This window comes from Littorina saxatilis, linkage group LG8 (genome assembly GCF_037325665.1).
Source record: "Littorina saxatilis isolate snail1 linkage group LG8, US_GU_Lsax_2.0, whole genome shotgun sequence".
In the NCBI taxonomy this organism is placed as follows: Eukaryota; Metazoa; Mollusca; class Gastropoda; order Littorinimorpha; family Littorinidae; genus Littorina; species Littorina saxatilis.
In genome coordinates, this window is record NC_090252.1 from 72,315,131 (window position 1) to 72,338,433 (window position 23,303).

General features: G+C 46.1%; 1 protein-coding gene across 1 annotated transcript in view; it reads left to right on the forward strand.

The window, feature by feature from the left end:
• Positions 1–23,303, forward strand: part of LOC138974295 (uncharacterized) — a 57,883-nt gene that overhangs the window by 33,850 nt on the left and 730 nt on the right. The window contains exons 3-4 of the mRNA XM_070347015.1: positions 8,682–9,076; positions 22,653–23,303. The exon at positions 22,653–23,303 is cut by the window's right edge and continues 730 nt beyond it. Coding sequence (XP_070203116.1) covers positions 8,682–9,076; positions 22,653–23,053 — 796 coding nt within the window. The 3' untranslated portion in view covers positions 23,054–23,303. The remainder of the gene's footprint in view (positions 1–8,681; positions 9,077–22,652) is intronic.

A 23,303-nucleotide genomic window follows, 5' to 3' on the forward strand; every position in this document is an offset into this window, starting at 1 on the left:
TCTGGTCCGATAATCGGTGTGGCCCGGGGAGAGCCTGGACAGAAGATGAGGCCGACAGGAAACGATTCCGGAGGTGGCGGAGCCGTATGAAGCGGTCGTAAGCAGCAGTTGTCGCCCTTGGTCTTCCCGCTCGTGGCAAGTCAGCAACGGAGCCAGTGGCTTGAAACCTGACCCACAGTCTACTGATGGTGCTCTGGGACACGTGGAAGTGCCTGGCGATTGCACTTTGACTTTGGCCTGCTTGTAAACGACCCAATGCAATTTGGCGGTCTTCTCTGCTCAATCGGGCCATCTTTCGTCGCTGAATTGTCGTCTGATTTCTTTGTGGCGAACAATCCGCTTTTATGGGTTTTGGAAGACATGGTGAGAGCTCAATATTCCCCGAGTTTCACGAGATTACACAGAAGCATGACGAGTGGTCATGCCAAATGAGCAATTTTGACATTGTAGCCACTGATAACGCATGCGTCACGTGCAGAGCTCACTTGTGGCAATGGACGAAAGGTCGACGACCAGATAAACATTTTCTGCAGTTTGGTGGATATCCTTGTAGCCATATAACTAAATTAACCAAATATTACAAGCTATGCGTTTCTTTTTTTGAACAGTATATAAATAAAAGAGAGTGTCTGTCTGTCTGTGTGTGTGTGTGTGTCTGTCTGTGGTCGCCATACCTCTGAGATGGCAAGAGGCAGGAACAAGATAGTGTGCACGTACACTCCCTAGGTGCCGCAGATGTGCACCTGGGTTTTAGTTTCTTGATTCATTGTTTCCTTTCTCAGATTATGGACCTCCCATTTATTGAATACAGCCTATATGGTGCAAGACCAGTTCAGTGCCTACTGTTCACCTGTAGCAAGCACATCATGCCAGTGATATTAGAGACTTGCTATTGCTCCTATGAGGGGAAGAAATGAAGAATGAAAAATTAACTGGACAGTTCCGGAAATTTCTAGAAGGTAAGGGAGATAACTGTTCACCTGTAGCAAGCACATCATGCCAGTGATATTAGAGACTTGCTATTGCTCCTATGAGGGGAAGAAATGAAGAATAAAAAATTAACTGGACCGTTCCGGAAATTTCTAGAAGGTAAGGGAGATAACTGTTCACCTGTAGCAAGCACATCATGCCAGTGATATTAGAGACTTGCTATTGCTCCTATGAGGGGAAGAAATGAAGAATGAAAAATTAACTGGACAGTTCCGGAAATTTCTAGAAGGTAAGGGAGATAACTCTTTTTTTGTATCCAAACAAAGGAGGTAAAGCTAATGATAATGGGATAGCGAGCGTCTTAAATTGCTACAGGGCTCTGCTTACTCCCGGGCGAAGCCGGGCTTAACTGCTAGTTATTAAATAAAAGAGAGTGTCTGTCTGTCTGTGTGTGTGTGGGTGTGTGTGTGTGTCTGTCTGTGATCGCCAAAGCTCCGAGAAGGGAGGGGGCAGGAAGACGATGTCGTGCATGTGCACTCCTGTGACTGTGAAGATGTGCACCTGACCACCACCGCCGCTGCCGCACTTGTCACACAGAAACAGATTGCATATAGATCTACACTTGATCATTCAAAACAACAATCGCGCTTTCTGTATATATGTCTCTGAGAATTCACACACGCACACAGTAGCTCTCTCTGTCCTAAAATATCAATATGTGACAAGACAGACAGAGAGACAAACAGACAGACAGACAGACAGAGAAAAACACACTCACACACACACACACACACACACACACACACACACACACACACACACACACACACACACACACACACACACACACACACACACACACACACACACAGTCTTCCTACCCCTTCCCGTCTCTGACCTTTGGCGACCACACACACACACACACATACACGTGACACACACACACACAAGCACGCACGAACATCTGAACGACGAATGCACGAGAATATTCTCTTGGTGTGCAAATGTGGCGGCACCGTGCTTTGTTCTTTTTTTTATTTTTATTTTTTTTTAAGAATAAAAGTAGTCGTTTTAAAATGTACCTGTTTGAACAGCGAAGAACAGTCGAGATAACTATAGTTATTGTAGCGATATCGGAAGAATACTCACGTCAACATGCCGAATGGCACAAACAGGATGTTTACATTCGAACGCCTTCGAAGATTTTCCATTCGTTCCATTTGTGACTATTTTAATAGATTGTAGCGATGTCGGAAGAATACTCTGGAATATTACGTCAACATGCCCAAAAACACAAACAGGATGTTTACATTCGAACGCCTTCTGAGATTTTCCATTCGTTCCATTTGTGACGTAGAGGTTTTCCCGGTAGCTCTCTTTCTTACTTTGAAGTTGCGTCCCGAATATTCTTTTGAGAGAGTATAAACGAGTGAAAGCCAGGTGTTTCAATATATGTGCGAAATGAACTTCAATGCTCATTGCACAAATTGTTTTGATACTCAGTTGTCAAAATGCCTTCTAAAAAAAAGCAATCAGAAAGAAGCAAGCTAGCAAAAAAGCGGCTTGCGATGGCCAGAGCCAGATCGGCCGAAACTGCGGACCAGCGTGAAGACAGACAAGAAACCGACAAAAGAGCAAAGGCCAGGGCCAGATCGGCCGAAACTGCGGACCAGCGTCAAGACAGACAAGAAACCGACAGAAGAACAAAGGCCAGTGCCAGATCGGTCGAAACTGCGGACCAGCGTCAAGCAAGACAAGAAACCGACAGAAGAGCTAAGGCTGAAGCCAGAAGTGAACATTGGAAACAAAAGGAAAATTCAGCCTTCAGGTACGACCCTACTTTGGACTATGAATCTGATTCATCACTTTCAATCGGTTCCATGTCAACATGTTGCACTTTCTGTCATGCACGCCGATGGAGAGGAGAGGCCCCGTCGCTGTGCTGCAACAGTGGAAAAGTTGAGCTGCCTCCACTACTTGATCCACCGGATCGGAACCTCTTAAGACATTATTCACTGCAGACACTTCCGACGCGAACCATTTTCAAGGCAATATCAGGAGATACAACGCATGTTTTCAGATGACATCTTTTGGAACAACAAAAGAAATCAAGGAACCAGGATACATGCCCACTTTCAAAATCCAAGGCCAGGTGTACCACCGCATCGGCAGTCTGCAGCCGTCACCGGACGAGGAACCCAAGTTCGTCCAGCTGTACTTTGTCAACGACCGTGAGCAGCAGGCTCAGCTTCGTCAAAGCTTCATTAAGGAAACCAAACGGAACATAGTCCTAGAGCTACAAGACATGCTTCATAGAGAGAACACATATGTGCAGGGTTTCAAGTGTGCTTTGGAAAAAATGGCTCCAGAGTACAAGGTGGTAATTCATGCAGACAAAACACCTGTCGGCCAGCATGAGAGACGCTTCAATGCTCCAACAACATCAGAGGTTGCAGTTCTACTCTCCGGTGAGGAGCATGGCACACGAGACATTGTGCTTCAACAGAGAGACAATGCCCTCAAGAAAATTGCCGAGACACATCGGTCATACGACCCACTGCAATACCCACTCCTCTTTCCTCGTGGAGAAGACGGTTACAACTTCCAGATGATGCTCACAGACCCAAAGACACGACTGCCTGGCAAGAAAAGAATGTCGGCGATGAATTTCTACGCCCACCGCATCATGACTAGAATCAGCCGCCTCAATCATCTCCTGCTGGCAAAAGAACTTTTTCACCAGTACATAGTTGATATGTATGCCAAAATAGAGACGGAAAGACTCAGATACATCCAACTGAACCAAAAGAAACTGCGAGTAGAAGAGTACATCCACCTGAAAGATGCCATCGAGGCTCATCGTGACCCTTCCAACATGGGTCAGCTGGTGATCCTCCCTTCATCCTTCACAGGGGGTCCCCGGTACATGCATGAGAGGACCCAGGATGCTATGACGTATGTGCGGACCTATGGTCGACCGGATCTGTTCATCACATTCACATGCAACCCGGCGTGGAAGGAAATCCAGAATGAATTACTGACAACACACCAGAAGGCACAAGATCGACATGATCTGCTTGCACGGGTCTTCCATCTGAAGGTCAAAGCACTGATGGATCTCCTGACAAAAGGCAAGGCGTTTGGCGCTACCCGCTGCTTCATGTACACCATTGAATGGCAGAAACGCGGTCTACCCCACACCCACATCCTGCTGTGGCTTCAGGAACAGATCCACGTGGACAGGGTGGATGAGTTCATCAGCGCTGAGCTTCCTGACCCGGAGGTGGACCCACTTCTCTTCAGCATTGTCCGTACACAGATGGTCCATGGTCCCTGTGGAGCGATGAACCCCAGCTCCCCTTGTATGAAGGACAACATGTGCACCAAAAGATACCCCCGACAGCTGCTTCAGGACACTCAAACCGGCCAGGATGGGTACCCACTGTATCGCCGAAGATCACCGGACGATGGTGGATTTACAACAACCATCACTGTTCATGGCACAGAACTACTCATTGACAACCGCTGGATTGTTCCGTACTGTCCACTGCACTGTCCACTGCTCACCAGACTGTTCAAAGCTCACATCAACGTGGAGTACTGCCACTCCATCAAATCCATCAAGTACGTGTGCAAGTACGTCAACAAAGGGTTCGAGGTGACAAAAACTGACAAGACCCATGATGAAGTTCATGACTACCAGTTAGGCAGATACATCAGCAGCAACGAAGCCGTCTGGAAAACCCTTGGCTTTCCAATTCACGAGCGGCACCCCACGGTCGTGCACCTCAGCGTCCACCTTGAAAACGGACAGAGACTGTACTTCAAGGACCAAGATGCGCTGGCAAAAGTGGAAGCTCCACCAGAAACAACACTGACTGCATTCTTCAAGCTGTGTAGTCAAGACGCTTTTGCAAGAACCCTTTACTACTATCAGGTCCCTAAGTACTACACATGGAACACTGCCAACAGAAAGTGGATGCGTCGAAAAGTGGGTCAGACCGTTCCAGACAACCCAGACATCAGAGCCAGCGATGCACTGGGTCGAGTGTACACAGTGCACCCTCACAATGCGGAATGCTTCTACCTGCGTCTCCTTCTGCACAGTCTTCAAGGCCCAACCTCTTTCCAGAACTTGCGTACAGTAGACGATCAGGTCTGTAGCACCTACAAGCAGGCCTGTCAACTCCGAGGACTTCTGGAAGACGATGCTCACTGGAACAGCACTCTGGAGGAGGCGGCAGCAACACAAACCCCTGACAGGCTGCGAAACCTTTTCGCCATCATGCTCCACAACTGCGAGTTGGCAAATCCTCAAGAACTATGGAACAACCATAAAGAGAGCATGGCAGAGGACATTCTCCACAGAGCACAACTCCAAAATCCACAGGTGCAGCTTGCGTACACTGACAACATCTTTGAAGTAGCCCTGGTTCTTCTACAAGACAAAGTGAGATCTCTGGGAGGTTCTGACCTTGGGACATACGGCCTTCCTTCTCCATCCCCAGACACGGATGAGAAGCTCTCCAAAGAGGTCTTAGCAGAGACAAGCTACAACGTAGAGGAACTTGCCGACTACATCCAGGAAAATGAGCCCAAACTTGTCCCAGACCAAAGAGAAGCATACACAAAGATAACCCACAGCGCCTTGACCGAAAACGGTGGAATTTTCTTTGTCGATGCACCAGGAGGAACTGGGAAAACTTTCCTCATCAACCTCCTCCTGGCAAAAATCCGACGAGAAAAGCTCATTGCCCTCGCCGTGGCATCATCAGGCATCGCTGCAACATTGTTGACAGGAGGAAAAACAGCCCACTCCACATTCAGATTGCCGCTCGACCTTACCTCCACAGAAACGCCGACGTGCTGTATCAGCAGAGGAAGTGGAAAAGCAAGACTCCTGCAGGAGTGCCGCCTGATCGTCTGGGACGAGTGCACCATGTCCCATAGAGCCGCTTTTGAGGCGCTAGACCGAACTCTACAGGACCTCAGAAAAAATGACACTCTCATGGGAGGAGTGACGATTGTGTTGGCCGGCGACTTCAGACAAACTCTGCCAGTTATTCCGCGTGGAACAAAGGCCGACCAGTTGCAAGCCTGTGTGAAATCGTCGTACCTTTGGAAACACACTCAACGTCTCAGCCTCAAGACCAACATGAGAGTGTACCTGACGGTGGATGCCTCAGCTGGACAGTTTGCTGAAAACCTCCTCAGTCTGGGAAACGGCGACTTGACACCTGATGGAGAAGATGGAAGTGTCTCTCTCGACCACATAGGGCAACCAGTCACCACTCTGTCCAAGCTTAAATATGCCGTCTTCCCTCTTCTTGGCGACTTCTTCCGTGACCGCAGGTGGCTGTGTGAAAGAGCCATACTCGCTCCAACAAACGAAGCCGTCAAAGCCACAAACAAGGAATTACTACAAGAACTACCAGGTCCAGTGCACACATACAAGTCTGTTGACACCGTGCCTGATGACAATGAAGCCGTCAATTACCCGACTGAGTTCTTAAACTCACTCCAGCCTGCAGGAGTGCCTCCACATGAACTCAACCTCAAACTGGGTACACCAGTCATGCTGATGAGGAACTTAGATCCTCCCACCCTCTGCAACGGCACGCGACTGGTGGTGAAAACAATGCTCCCTAATGTGATCGAGGCTACAGTCATGACTGGTCACGCGGCAGGACAGGACGTCTTTATTCCTCGTGTGCCTGTCATTCCGTCTGATCTCCCATTCACCTTTAAACGACTACAGTTCCCGCTGTGCCAGAGTTTTGCCATCACTATAAACAAGGCGCAGGGGCAAACGACTACAGTTCCCGCTGTGCCAGAGTTTTGCCATCACCATAAACAAGGCGCAGGGGCAAACGCTTAAAGTTGCCGGATTGAATTTGCTGACACCGTGCTTTGCACACGGTCAACTGTACGTTGCATGTTCCAGGGTCGGCAACCCGAAGAACCTCTTCACACTTACACCCACAGGGAGAACCAAAAACATTGTGTACCCTGAGGTCTTCCAACACTGAACAAAACACACCCAGTGCAACGCCTCTATAAGTCATCATTCATCCTTTCAAGCCATGCATAATTTTCAAACTCTGCAATTTCTCGACATTTCTTTACATTTGCACGGTTTGTGTCCGCCAATGTGTGAATGATTCATCGCCCCAAGAAGTACTCTGTATGTATGCTTTCCCATGTATGTATTTCGAATATGTATTTTGACCGTGAAGGCATGCATTTCTGCGATTTTAGCTTTTACGTTTAATTTCTGGATTCTTTCTGATGAGTGTGTATCCCTGTCCATGCATCTCAGCCACGGTGAGTGTGTGTGAATGTGTATTTGTATGTCTCCATGTGTGTCAGTCACGGGGTGTGTGTGTGTGTGTGTGTGTGTGTGAATATCTGCGTATAAATGTGTTAACTTAATCGGTTGTATTCTTATCCATGTATGTAGTTTAAATTTGTATTTTGACTGAGAATATGTACATGCATTTCTGCCATTTTAACTCTTACGTATAATTTGTGGATTCTTTCTAATGACTGTGTACCTGCGTCCATGCATCTCAGCCACGGTGAGTGTGTGTCAATGAGTATTTGTACGTCTCCATGGGTGTCAGTCACGGTGTCTGTGTGTGAATATCTGTGTATACATGTGTTAAATTAATTGGTTCTATTTTTATCCATCTATATATTTTGAATATGTATTTTGACTGTCAATGCATGCATTTAAGCGTTTTAAACTCTTACGTATACCTGCGGCCAGGCATCTCAGCCACGATGACTGTGTGTGAATGTGTATTTGTACGTCTCCATGCGTGTCAGCCACGGTATGTGCGTGTGAATGTCTGCGTATAAATGCTTCTCTTTACATCACTTAATAAATTTTCTTTTTAAACATACACTTTTGAACCGAACTCAGAATGTTTTATTACCTGTGTGTGTGTGTGTGTGTGTGTGTGTGTGTGTGTGTGTGTGTGTGTGTGTGTGTGTGTGTGTGTGTGTGTGTGTGTGTGTGTGTGTGTTTGAGAGACGCACACAGACAGCCATAGACAGACAGAAGAGCCCGGGCGAAGCCGGGTCTCTCACGCTAGTGTTCAATAAAAAGACGCCACGATCTTTTTTTCTTTATACACAAATGACGTAATTGCATTACGTGTTTTTTGTGAAAGACAAAACTCGTTTGGAATGTGTGTGAGAATTGATTGGATGTGTATGGACCAGTTACTGGTATGTCTGAGTCTATGATACACCTGAGTTACACACCTGTACCTACCTGCATACCGTTAAAACACCTGTGTGTTGTGTAACAACCACATCATCTCACACCTGTACCTTCATACATACCTTTAAACCACCTGTGTGTTGTGTTACAGCCACATCATCTCACACCTGTACCTACCTACATACCTTTAAACCACCTTTGTGTTGTGTTACAGCCACATCATCTCACACCTGTACCTACCTACATACCGTTAAAACACCTGTGTGTTGTGTTACAGCCACATCATCTCACACCTGTACCTACCTACATACCGTTAAAACACCTGTGTGTTGTGTTACAGCCACATCATCTCACACCTGTACCTACCTACTTAAGTTTAACACACCTGTGTGTTGTGTTACAGCCACATCATCTCACACCTGTACCTACCTACATACCTTTAAAACACCTGTGTGTCGTATAACATCATCTCACACCTGTACCTACCTACATACCGTTAAAACACCTGTGTGTTGTGTTACAGCCACATCATCTCACACCTGTACAAGGAGCTGAAAGGTAGAGGGTGTACCGTCAAGCTGTGGGCCGCGGGGGTGGAGCTTGAGATACCTGGCGACATGACGCGCTACGTGAGGCAGATCACGGCCCCCCTGCGCTGTCCGCCCTGTGTCGTCAGGGAAGTGGAGCGGGCCTATGACATGAAGGATGGAACTGTCCCCCGCTACACCGAGCCCCCCGTGGCGCCCCCCTGTGACGGGCCGCCAGTCATCACCATACCGCATTACGGGGAGTGCTACAATGGGGACAGGGAGGGGCACCAGGCTGAAGGTGATGATGATGAAGGTGTTGATGAATACCCCTGGCGGTGCGAGGAGTGTGGTCGACGTGTGGCTCACCTGCTTCACACCCTGCACCTCGGTCAGTTGGCGTCTCTCTCTTCCTCTCAGTGTATTGCCTTTCTTTGTCTCTGTCTATACTTCTTTATCTCTTTCTATACTTCTATACTCTGTCTTCACTTTGTCTTCACTCTGTCTTCACTCTGTCTTCACTCTGTCTGTCCTACTCTCGTTCTTTCCTACTGTTAATACTTTCCTTCTTTCTTGCTTTACTCATTCTTCCTTCCTCCATCTCTTTCTGACTTCGTTCTCTGTCATCCCTAAAGTCACATGATTTGTGTTGAATTATGGAACTTTATTCCCCCCTCTGCTTCTTTCTCTCTGTAAAGGTGTAGGGCTAGTTATTTTTCGGTAACTTACCCAACAACCAAAATCACTTACCCAACAACGGGCCTGAATCCTCGATAGCTCACATGTTGATGAGTTAGACTTTGAGGGAACTACTTTAGCGATTGAAAAGTTCCGAACGCTCCAATGTACGAAATATACATCTCTAGACCAAACAATACAAACATACTGCATTTAAACTGGCAACTACAGGCTTGAACACATTAATCTCCATATAAAATCTATGAGTTTGGTTGTTTTCTAAATCCAAATCTAACGATCAGTGCAGATAAACTCGCTTTAGATCTCTTATGAGTGCACGCAAACTCCAAAGGCAAGTAACTCGCGTACGACAAGAGTAGTTCCCCTTCCAATTTTCTTAAACTGAGTTGCTAGGACAAGAGACTGCAATCCGACGGTTAGTTTTCGACAATATTTCGTTTTATAAACAGATCACACCCAACCAAATGCACACATCTCATCAATTTAAAGAACATACAGCGGTTTCATACACTGTTTTGCCCCAGAAAACAGAACTTCATACAGTTTTTAACGTTGGAACACGGGTGCAAAAGTTCGTCTGCTTGTCCCATTCGAAGAAAGAACATTTCCTGTCCTGTCTCATGTCTCCACACTCTGACATACAGGTAAGTGTCACCCAATGAATGTTGATGGACTGAGGTCCATTTCCGTATCCAGGTTTTAGACTTGTGTTTTGCATATACACATGGGAGGCTACGCTGCAGCTAGCTCCTCCTCTATCATGAGTTGTTTCCCTTGTCGTCTTCGAGAGTAAAGATGTCGGAACTAGAAGCCTCGAGTCTGTCCTTTGTTTGTCTGTACAAGTCAAGTTAACATGGTGGCAGCGTAAATAACACCTGAAGTGTAAAGACAAGAGCAACCCACGAACTACGAGAAGATGGCCGAAGCGGTGAGTCCTTTTCGACAGCCCCCCTCTCTTGATCTGTCCGACGATAATCTGGCAGAATCATTTCGCACGTGGCGGCGGCAGATGGATTTTTACATGAGAGCTTCCGGTGCGTCGGAAAAGCCGAAAAAGACACAGACTGCCATTATTCTACACTGCGCTGGTCCCCAGGTTCAAGAAGTGTTTGAGCATTTTGTATTTGATGAAAATAACGACAAGGAGGACCCCATCAAAGTGTTAGGCAAGCTACATGAGTTCTGTAGCCCTCAAACGAGTGAGGTCATTGAAACCCACCGATTTTGGAATGTCTCATACAGAGCACCTTTCGATGCGTTCCTCACAGACCTGCGCACCAGGGCAAAATTGTGCAATTTCGGTGCAATGAGAGACAGGATGATAAGGGACAAGATTGTGTTCTCAGTCACCGGCAAAGTGCAAGAGCTACTTCTTCGAGAAAGACAGCTAGATCTACAGAAAGCTGTTGACATTTGTCGGGTATTTGAACTGACAGCAAAGCAAACAAAAGAGATGTCAGAAGCCTCTGCACATGTAGACAAAGTGACAAAGGACAAAGACAATCTTCCAAACGAATCAAACACTGACTCACAGAGAAAAAGAGGGGGGGATGACAGAGATAGCAGAGCGTTTGTGCAGGACTGCAATTTTTGTGGTCGATCACATGAGAGGAAGAAAACAAGTTGCCCAGCATGGGGAAAAGTCTGCAGCAAGTGTTCAAGGCGAAACCATTTCAGTATAAAATGCCGCAGCGTCAACGCCATTGAAGCAAACGGGTCTACAGAGAACGAAGAAAGAGACCAGCAGTATCTGGCTGCAGTAACATCAAAGAACAAACAGAGAGTGACAGCCTTGATGCGTATCAACGACTGCGAAGTTCGTTTCCAGCTGGACAGCGCAGCAGATGTGAACACTATTTGTGCAAGATATGTGAAAAAGACGCAAGTATCACCAGTGAAACACAGTCTTACAATGTGGAACGGTACTGTTGTGCAGCCTTTGGGTGAGGCTGTGTTGGACATTGTGAATCCCAAGACAGGTGTCTCAGCCAGTGTGCGTTTCACTGTGGTGGAGAACAGTTTCAGCTGTTTGTTAGGTGTGTCAACCATACAGGAACTGGGACTGATAACAGTCAACCGTGGTGCATTCATTGCCAGTGTTACAGCAGACACGTTAGGTGACCTGGGAGAAGCATCACTGCGAGTCGACCCACAAGCAAAACCAAAAGTCCTGCCATGCCGCCGAATTCCATTGGCATTGCAAGAAGAAGTTCACCAGTAAATAAACAAGCTTGTCGAACGAGGGGTGCTGCTGCGCGTCGAGGAACCTACTGCCTGGGTCAGTCAAATGGCAGTTACTCGTAAAGACAGCGATGGCTCTCTTCGTATCTGCATTGACCCCCAGCCCTTGAACGCTGCGCTCATGAGAGAGCACTTCAAACTCCCAACGCTTGACGATGTCCTGCCCAGCCTGCAGAACGCAAAAGTGTTCACAAGACTTGATGTGAAGGAGGCATTTTGGCATGTGCGTCTGGACGAGCCGTCGAGTCTGTTGACGACCATGATCACACCTTTTGGCAGGTACCGATGGTCCAGACTGCCGTTTGGCCTCTCGGTGAGCAGCGAGATTTTCCAAAAGCGACTCACTGAGGCTTTGGATGGACTCGATGGAGTTGTCTGCGTAGCTGATGACATCGTCGTCGTGGGTCGTGGCGACGACAAGAGTGAAGCTGTAGAGGACCATGACAAGAATCTTAACGATCTGCAAAAGAGGTGTGCTGAGAGACACATCAAGCTGAATGACAAGAAGGCTGACGTCCGGAAAGACGAAATCACGTTCATGGGTCACCGTATTTCGTCAACAGGTATCCAACCAGATCCAGCGAAGGTATCTGCAATCCTCAACATGCCACCCCCAACCGACGTGCATGGAGTCCGGAGGCTGTGTGGTATGGTTCAGTACCTGTCACGATTCATGCCCGACCTGGCCAGTGACCTGGGACCAATAAGAGCACTGACAAAGAAAGACTGTCAGTGGGCGTGGACGCAAGAATGTGACCAAGCGTTCGAGATCGTGAAGAAGAAAATGACAAACACACCGGTGCTGGCATTTTTTGATCCAGAAAAGGAACTCGTGATTCAAGTTGACAGCAGTAAAGATGGCCTTGGGGCAGCAATTCTGCAAGACGGCAGGCCCCTGGAGTACGCTTCAAGAGCTCTGAGTCCGGCTGAGAAGAACTGGGCCCAGATTGAAAAGGAGACACTCTCTTTAGTGTTTGGCTTGGAGCGGTTTGACCAGTATACCTTCGGTCGCAAAGTTCGTGTCCAGAATGACCACAAACCGCTAGCAGCCATCCTCAGAAAGCCGCTGAGTCAAGCTTCGCGGAGGATACAAGCTCTCATGATGAGACTCCATCGATACGACATTGCCTTCAACTACGTACCTGGAAGTCAGCTCTTTATTGCTGATACACTGAGCAGGGCGTACCTTCCTGACCCTGGAACGGATGTGCGAGTTTTTGCCATCAACTCGCTAATGGACATGCCTGACAGAACAAGGGAAGAGGTGAGAGAAGCGACGCAGAATGACCCAGATCTTCAGACACTGCTACATGTCATCAGAAACGGATGGCCTGAGAGGAAAGAAGATGTTCCTGAGCCAATCAGACTGTATTTTGACATCCGTGACACCCTCGGAGAACAGCATGGTATTCTTCTGAAAGGAGAGAGAGTCCTGATTCCCAGAGCCATGAGAGGAGAAATGAAGAGGAGATTACACGCAGCTCATTTGGGATATGACAGCATGCTGAGGCGGGCCCGGGAACTACTGTATTGGCCAGCCATGGCCAAGGACATCAAAGACGTGGCAGATCACTGTGAACCATGCCAGCAGATGAAGCCAGAGAACCAAAAAGAGACGCTGACACAGCACAGTGACGGGAATGCACCATGGATGAAGATCGGGATAGACCTCTTTGATCTCGATGGACGTCAATATCTGGTGACAGTGGACTATTTCACTTCTTTCATTGAAGTGGATCAGCTGAAAGGTACCACTGCGAGTGATGTGATCGTGAAACTGAGAGTTTTGTTTGCACATTACGGTATTCCAGCTGAACTGATATCTGACGGTGGTCCCCAGTTTACTGCTGCAGAATTTCAGTCCTTTGCTTGTCGTTGGGGCATTACTCATACAATGTCGTCGCCTCTATACCCTAAAGCAAACGGCAAAGCAGAAGCGGCAGTGAAGACGATCAAACACATGATGATGAAATGCCTTCAGGACAATACAAACGTCTACGATGCGCTTTTGGAGCTGCGCAACACCCCACAGCAGGACACGGAGCTGAGTCCTACTCAATTGATGTTTGGACGGCTGACAAGGTCGAGACTGCCGGCAGCTACGAACAAGCCAGTAAGCAAGACGCAGACACGGAAGGCGAGGCAGAAGCGACAGAGAAGGCGTCAGTCAGTAAAGCAGAGCTACGATAGAGCCGCCAAGGATTTGACCCTGCTATCAAATGGACAACCAGTCTACTACAAGCATCGTGAAGGACAAAGATGGCAGAAAGGGACGGTGCAACGTGAGCATTCGAATCGATCTTACATTGTTGAGGGTCGAAATGGGGCAATTTACAGACGAAACAGAGCACACATTCGCCCTACGAAGATTAAGCCAGAGCCTATACCTGAAGTGCAACAGAATGATGAAGGACACCAAGTGGTAGCTGTCCCTGACAACACAGAAAAAGCACTACAACCTACCCAGGATCTGAGACCTGTCGACGTTCCTGCAGAAGCGTCAACCATACCAGTGCGTCCTCAGCGAGCCCGCAAGAAACCATCCTGGATGATTGACTATGTCACAACATAAAGAGAACAATTCTGTGTTGCAAGTGCGCAAGACAGAGATATTGAGAACAATTGAAAACAAAGGAGTGACATAAACACTGGGACAAATCAGAGTGATGTGATCTGTGTGCAGGAAGAAAACTGTTAGATGGAAGTTTTTCATTTTGTTCATGATTATTTAATCTTCTGTTTTCCTTTTGTTTTGTTTTCCTTTTGTTTTGTTTTGGTTTTTGTTGGTCCGTTCGTTGTAGTTTTTATCTCACAATCAGTAAATATTAATGATTTACTTTGCAAAATCAACATACTGTATTGACCATGAGAAAGGGGGATAGTGAGGTGAATTTGCATAAGTATGCAAACAGTTCTAATTTCACTTTGAGCATTGCGTTTTGCCAGACGTTTGTTTACGTATTGTTATTTACAAGTTTGAATCTTGCTTCGTTGTTAAAAGTACAGTAGGTTTTCAGCAAGTGCATACTGATTGAGTTTTTAACTTTCATTGTTTTATTCTTCATTGTATTTTGTTTCGTTACCAAAGTAACTTGTTGAAAGTGAAGGGGATGTTGATGGACTGAGGTCCATTTCCGTATCCAGGTTTTAGACTTGTGTTTTGCATATACACATGGGAGGCTACGCTGCAGCTAGCTCCTCCTCTATCATGAGTGGTTTCCCTTGTCGTCTTCGAGAGTAAAGATGTCGGAACTAGAAGCCTCGAGTCTGTCCTTTGTTTGTCTGTACAAGTCAAGTTAACAATGAACAGACGTTTTTCATTTCTTAAATTCGTCTATTCGTTACAACCGTTAGTACCCAACATTGGTACTTGATCGTTATGGTGAAATTCTGAAAGAACAAACAAAAACCATACTCAGAACATTTGTGAAACAAAATACTTTTCCAACTCAAGGAAAGTAATCAAAATCACACTCACTAAACCACCTTGAAGTGGAGTACATCAAAAATGAAATAAACAAATATCCAAAAAATAGAACAGTGTACGATTTCCATTAATTGAGAGGTTTTAGGCAGTAACTCTTCTGCAAACTCTTGTTAGAGCGTCTTTGCTATCAAATAAACTTTTCTCAACGAAAAAGAGATCTACAATGATGTTAAACTGCCCACAGTCAGTCGCTGACGTAAACCACAACCAAACTGGCACTTTGAGTCACGAAATCTAAATACAAATGAAAGGCATCAAAACCAACCTAAATCAAAGTCTTGGTCATATAAAACCTAGAATATAATAATACTGAGTTGTTATCCTCATATATAAAGAATAAGATTGCTTACTTGTTGTGTTTTACGGGTTTTGCCGACAGAGCTGGGAGCTAGCTGCTGCCCGGTTCGGCAGACGACACTTGCGAAAGCGAGGTCAGACATTACAATTTGCGGATCGTAGCACAATAGGAACGAAACGAAAGTAAAGATAAATTCTGGTTACAGTACATTTCCTAAGCGATACCAAAACATGACCAGAACACACACTATCTGCCTTTACCGGCACAGCAGAATAACAACATAACTGTGTACTTGATTTTAGTCCAAAACAGAGAAACTTACAAGAAGTGTTAACAGATTTGATTGATTTTCCCTGAACTATACAACCGCGCATTATTCAATCGCCAGCGCAGGTAGACTGGTTGAGTGATTTGGATTCGATCAAACTTTCGCACAAAAATTCCTCTTTTCTTTGAATAACTGAAGAAAGGAGGAATAAAGAGGTTACATACCTCGTCTCAGTGATTATCAAAAATAATGGTCCCAGTTCGCGGTCATGAAAAAGCTCGCTGAAGGCAGCTCGCATTTTTCATGATCCGCTAACTTCGACCATTATTTTTGATAATCACTGAGACTCGGCATGTAACCTCTACGTCTCTGTTGCAAGTCAAGGTGGTGACGTCACCGTGAAATGTCATCGTGAAATGACGTCATAGCACAAGACATACATCTGGGGTCTGGCGTTATCCCCCCCTCTGCTTCTTTCTCTCTGTAAACTTGTAGGGCTAGTGATTTTTTGGTAACTTACCCAACAACTAAAATCACTTACCCAACAACGGGCCTGAATCCTCGATAGCTCATGGGTAGAGACTGTACACATTGTGGATCTACCTTTTGCGACTCAAAAGTTCAGAACACTCCAATGTACAAAATATACATTTCTTGAGCAAACAATACAACCATACCGCATTTAAACCAGCAACTACACAGGCTTGAACACATGAATCTCAATATAAAATTCATGAGTTTGGTTGTTTTCTGAATTCAGATCTGCCGTGCACAAACGTTTATCGTTAGCAAGATTCCAAGGAAAAGTAACTCTCATACTTTGTCTAGCGACACGAGTAGTTCACCTTCCAGATTTCGGCTGCATCGAGAAGACTTGCAATCCGACGGTCAGTTTTCAACAATATTTCATTTTATAAACAGATTACACGCAATCAATTGCAAACATTTAATCAACTTAAAGAACATGCAGCGGTTTCATACACTATTTTGCCCCAGAAAACTGAACTTCATACAGTTTTTAACGTTGGAACACGGGTGTAAAACTTCGTCTGCTAGTCACATTCGAGGAAAGAACATTTCCTGAGCGACACCAAAACATGAACAGAACACACACTATCTGCCTTTACCGCCACAGCAGAATGACAACTTATTCCCCCCTCTGCTTCTTTACCTCTGTAAACTTGTAGAGCTAGTTATTTTTCGATAATGACCCAGCAACCAAACAAATAACGAGCCAGCAACAGCCTGAATCCTCGATAGTGCAATGGGTTGAGAAGCTGTTCTGTTTTGGTACTACTTTTGCGACTGAAAAGTTCCGAACGCTCTATACGTACGAAGTATACATCTCTGGAGCAAACAATACAAACATACCGCATTTAAATTAACAACTACAGGCCTGAACACATGAATCTCCATATAAAATCCATGAGTTCGGTTGTTTTCTGAATCTAGATCTGCCGTGCACAAATCGTTCATCACAAGCAAATTCCCAAGGCAAGTAACTCATACTCTGGCGACAAGAGTAGTTCCCCTTCTTTTAACGCAGTTTCTTCGACAACACTGACTGCAATCCGACGGTCAGTTTTCAACAATATTTCATTTTATAAACAGATCACACGCAACCAAATGCACACATCTCATCAATTTAAACAACATAAAGCGGTTTCATACACTATTTTCCCCAGAAAACTGAACTTCATACAGTAATTAACGTTGGAACACGGGTGCAGAAGTTCGTCTGCTAGTCCCATTTGACGAAAGAACATTTACTAAGCGATACTAAAACATAAACAGAACACACAATATCTGCCTTTACCGCCACAGCAGAATAACAGCATATCTGTGTACTTGATTTTAGTCCAAAACAGGGAAACTGAAAAGAAGTGTTAACAGAATGGAATGATTTGCACGGAACTATACAACCGCGCATTAATCGATCGCCTGCGCAGGTTGACTGGTTGAGTGATTCGGATTCGATCAAACTTTCGCACAAAAACTCCTGTTTTTTTGGAATAACTGAAGAAAGGAGGAATAAAGAGGTTACACACCTCGTCTCAGTGATTATTAAAAATAATGGTCTCAGTTCGCGGTCATGAAAAAGCTCGCTGAAGCTCGCATTTTTCATGATCCGCTAACTTCGACCATTATTATAGCGTCACATAGCCATAGTGAAAGGTCACATTTTTTGGGGGGGATTTCTCACTTGGATTTCCTGGAAGGATTTCATGCCAGAAGTCAAAGTCCACTTGTTTGCCATCTGAGCTCCTGCATTTTTTTCAGATATATCACACTTTATAGGCGGACTTTCCTTCTTTGCACCCTATATTTAACTTTTGGGGGTAGGGTTAGTCAGAAGCTCACAACAGCCACACAAATGATTTAATTTATAATGTTTTTATAGTGTCAGTAAGGCAGTATATCAGTGTTGTCATAAAGTGAGTTTTTTTGTTTCATTATGCTTTTTACTGTGTTTTCCACATTCGCTTCCGGTAAGCAAATGTTCCCTCTTTGGGCCCTATGTTTGACCTCTCGGGGCAGGGCCAGAATTAGCATCACAAAATCCATAATAATATCAATAATCATTTGGTTTTGTTTCAATGTGGAAGCTGTAAGTTATTATTATTATGATAAACATTTTCAGCATAATTATGACATTTTATTGTGATGTGGATTTGCATAGCCGCAGATACATCTTTATCGAGTCGGCTCTGCACTTTGATTTCTAAGGATGGGGATGTTTTTCTGTTTTTTTAATAGAAAATCTAAACTCATCATCATACTTGTATTACGTTTTGGTAATATAGTATTTTGTCCCCTAATGAGCAGTAGGAGCTTCCCCCTCAACACAGCACCTCTCTTCAACTCGCAGGAGATTTTTGTTGTAGATCATACTTCTTTCGTCTGATGCACTAAAGATATAGATACATCAGAATGAGTGACGAACGACCAGTATCTTTCAAGCGCAAGAAAAAGCCAAGACGGACAGAAACTGCACAAAAGGTGTGTATCATCCACTGCCCTGAGGTCAGGTTTGACCCAGCAGTGAAGCCAATTAGTCAGCAGACAAAAGAGAAACTTATGGAATGTTGCCGCCTGCGTAGGACAGCAGGACTTGATTCAAAATTTGCAGCAGTCCTGGATGCGTTCCCTGACATACTAGATGATACTCTTCATGGGTTTCATAGACGCTGCTACCAGTCATTCACAAATTTGAAGTATTTGAGAAAGAGAAGTCATGATGACCAGCAAAGCAGCCCTGAGGATGTGAGTGATGATAGCGACACAGATCAGCCCTCAACATCCCGGAAAAAACGACGTAAAATGGGAGACTCTACCAGAACGCTTTTTCCTCGTGACTGGTGCATAATCTGTGACCAAAAGTACAAGAGGGCACGAAGTGGCAACAGGGCCGGACTAGGGGGGTTTTGGGGGTTGCGCAACCCCCCCTCCCCAACCTAAACATGTACCTCACTTATTTAACAACAATATATTATTGTTTATTTTATGCCGTTTCATGCAAGGAGCGACGATTTTCCTATCTCAGAATATGACCTACCCTTCAGCTTCAGGGGGCGAAGCCCCTGACCCCCACAAGGGGCAGAGGAACATCCCCCTGGACCACCACTGGCAAAAAAAACCTCCTCTTTGCCTAGTCCGGCCCTGTGGCAAGGCACATCTTGAGAAACTTGTGAGATGTGAAACAAAATCTGCCGAGGAGGCTATCAAGGCGGCAGCAAGTGAGAAACAAGATGTTGAACTAATGGCACGAGTGCAGGTGGATCTCTTGGCAAGAAAAGCATACTTCCATGAGTCATGCCGACGTGATCTTGTGCGCAGTCGTAAGAGGCATGAACAGCGAGAGGCAACTTCCAAAGAACATATGAAGGCATGCTCAGATGCTTTTCAGTACATCTGCAACTACATTGAAGATGCAATCATCAACAGGCACCACGTTGAACGTATGACCATGCTGCGGGAGAGATACTGCACCTATATGCAGGACAAACACCCTGACTTTTACAACCCTGATTTCCAAACTCATCACCTGAAGAAGAAAATTGTTGGCCATTTTGGTGAGAGTCTGAAATTTTGGAGGCCAAATTTTTGGAGTGAGCTTGTCTATTCCTCAGAGGTGCTAGTTGGGCAGGCTGTTGAACAAGCCTTTGAGGCGGCAGCATCTGATAAGAGGAGACTAGAAGAGGCGGCCCATATCTTGAGGCGTTTGATCATCCAGGCATACCGTTCAGCAGAAGAATGTCCCTGGCCACCACCGGTCTCATTCATTACATCCCAGAAGATCCTGCCACCTCCAGTCCTGTTGAATTTCTTGAAGGTCATGCTTTCTGGGCGAAAAGAAACCTCAGACAGAAAGGAGAGGATCGGGCTGTCAATAGCACAGGACATCTGCTATGCCGTATCGAACAACGAGTGGAAAATGCCCAAACACTTTGTACTCGCAACAGCAGTCAGACATCTGACAGGAAGTGCAGCGTTGCTCAGCATGCTGAATCGTTTCGGGCACTGTATATCCCACGGAGGCGTACTGCAGATGGAAACTGCCGTGTGTCACCAGATCATGCAAAACAGCAGCCTGCTGCCAACTACCATTCGTCCAGAGAACAATGTTGTGACCCACTTCTGTTGGGATAATTTTGACTTGCAGGAAGAAACAGTTTCGAGATCTGGTACAACACATTCCGCACACGGCATTATCATTCAGGAGGTCTCTGAATCAGTCCCACCTACAGGAGATGCGCGTCCTGAGCAAAGCCGTGACAGTGTTGAGTTCAGCCCTGAAGATCTCCCTCCTAGCTATGCAAAGCAGAAAGTGGGGCCTAAGCTCACCTTGGTGGACACAACTATTTCTGTGCCAGAAGTTGTGACTCACGCTTCACTCTCTGACTTTCTCTGGATCCTTGCTCGGCGTAAGTGTGCGGATGACCAGCACATTCCAGGATGGGCAGGATGGATATCACTAACTGGGAGAGAAGTGCAAGCCATACAAGAGCAGTCCGTTGTTGACTACATGCCTCCAGTCCTCCATCCAGTCACTGACAACGCGACAGTTCAGCACATTCTTCATCTGTCACAGTGCGCAACCAAAGAAGTGGACCAGAAGTGGACCTTGGTCACGTTCGACTTGGCAGTGACAAAGAAAGCCTACATGATTGTTTGGCAAGATCGACGCTTCAACAATTGGTGGTCCGCCTTCAGGTTTTCCACCTCATGTGCTCATTCCTGAATGCCAGGTCCTATTCGCAGAGGGTGGAAGGCTGGAGAGGGAGGGGCTCTGGAGATTGAGTGGTGTGCATCAGACATCTTGCCAGTTGAACTGGTCGACATCCTCAGCAGCTCGTAGTGAGGATGATCAGCATCTGGACTGATCAGTGAATGGGTTAGCACTACTAGCGGATGTTTTGATGGAACTGGACCAGTATTTGTGTGACTTCTGTACATTGCTGTCCTACTTGTTTTTCAGCAACAGATGGTCTGAAACTGCTGACCAATCATTGCAACTCAGAACTTTAATGATGTGTATTTTTTGCAAAACTGCATATAGCATTGTACCGGCACGGTTGGCCTAGTGATAAGGCGTCCGCCCCGTGATCGGGAGGTCGTGGGTTCGAACCCCGGCCGGGTCATACCTAAGACTTTAAAATTGGCAATCTAGTAGCTGCTCCGCCTGGCGTCTGGCATTATGGGGTTAGTGCTAGGACTTGTTGGTCCGGTGTCAGAATAATGTGACTGGGTGAGACATGAAGCCTGTGCTGCGACTTCTGTCTTGTGTGTGGAACACGTTATATGTCAAAGCAGCACCGCCCTGATATGGCCCTTCGTGGTCGGCTGGTGTGTGAGAGAGTTTGCGTTAAGCAAACAAACAAACAAACAAACAAACAAATATAGCATTGTTCCTAATCACATGCAAATCCAAAAAAAGAGTAGAGTACACATTATTGATACAATCATATTGCATCCTTGGACGACCCCACGGGGAACGGTTGATGCTTCATTTTTTTCTCCGAAATATTGGTTAAGATGGTGATAAAAACCGGAAGTAACAAATTTTGCTGCCAGAATTATAATGTAATGTAATGTAACAATATCAGTGCATCAATTTCCTTTCCATTGGTATCATTTTTGTTTATATAGGCCAGTTTTAGGTCGTGAAAAGGGCTTCAGATGAGACCTACCCCCATTTTTCAATAGCACCTTGGGGGCAGGGTTACATATAAGGGCATAACTAAAGAAAATGCAGGAGCTCAGATGGCAAACAAGTGCCATGAGTCTTCATACTAAATGGGCTTTCCAGAAAAACTAGTGGTAAATCCCCCCCAAAAAATGTGATGGTGGGTCATGGCTATGTGAAGCACTATATTTTTAATAATCACTGAGACTCGGCATGTAACCTCTACATAACTGTGTACTTGATTTTAGTTCAAAACATGGAAACTGACAAGAAGTGTTAACAAAATTGAATGATTTGCACGGAACTATACAACCGCGCATTAATCGATCGCCTGCGCAGGTAGACTGGTTGGGTGAATATGATTCGATCAAACTTTCGCACAAAAACTCCTCTTTTCTTTGAATAACTGAAGAAAGGAGGAATAAAGAAGCTCGCATTTTTCATGATCCGCTAACTTCGACCATTATTTTTGATAATCACTGAGACTCGGCATGTAACCTCTACTTCTTCCCTGAGAAGCAAAAAGAATAAATCGACTTCTCGTACTTTTGTGTTGGTGGTTGTGTCGCCGCTGGTGTTGTTGCTGTCGTTGGCGACGACGATGTATGGAGAGGTCAATGCTGTCGGTGATGGCGATGCGGTTGATGTCGTTCTTGTCAGTCAGTGTACGGTTCTATTTGATGTGGATGTGGTTGTCGATGCTGTTGGTGATGGTGGTGTCGATGATGTTGTTGTTGCTAGTGGCGATGTAGCGACGAGGGTGGTGACGGTGTGTGTGATGTTGCAGGTCGCCATGACAACGGGCCAGGGGAGCAGGGCGGGCTGCGCTACAACGACGTGTTCATCATGGGGTCTCTCATTGACTGTGCACCTGACACACCTGATGATGACAAGCACTCACCTGCCCCCTTCATCCGGGGCCTGCGTCAGCTGGGGATCCCCACCCGTGTCGTGCCCCACGGGTACAGCGAGGCGGTGAGACGGGTGGCGGAGAACAGCTGGACTCCACCGGCTGTTGCTGACGCGGTCACCATTGTGGAGGACAGGACGGTATGGGGGCTGGAGCGCAAGGTGGTGGTGTACCTGGACTGGGGGTATGGTGGTGATGCTGACCCTACTGGCCGCCTGGTCTGCATGTCGCGCTCCACGGCGCAACTGATCTGGGTCAAGACTTCACGTTATCGTTGATACACCGTGTGTCGTGCACTCCCTCTCTCACCTCTCTCCGCCACCACCACAACCACCCCCACCACCACCAGCCCCCACACCCAACAACCACCGACACGTCATCTAACACCTGCGGATCTACCTAACGATCACCTGATATTTACCTGTGTACTAATTTACACGTGCAGACGATGCTGAACCTGTCCAAACACCTTGCCGTGGCGGGGGGACGCTGGCAAAAGGACAAACGCAGGTCCGGCACACCTGGAAG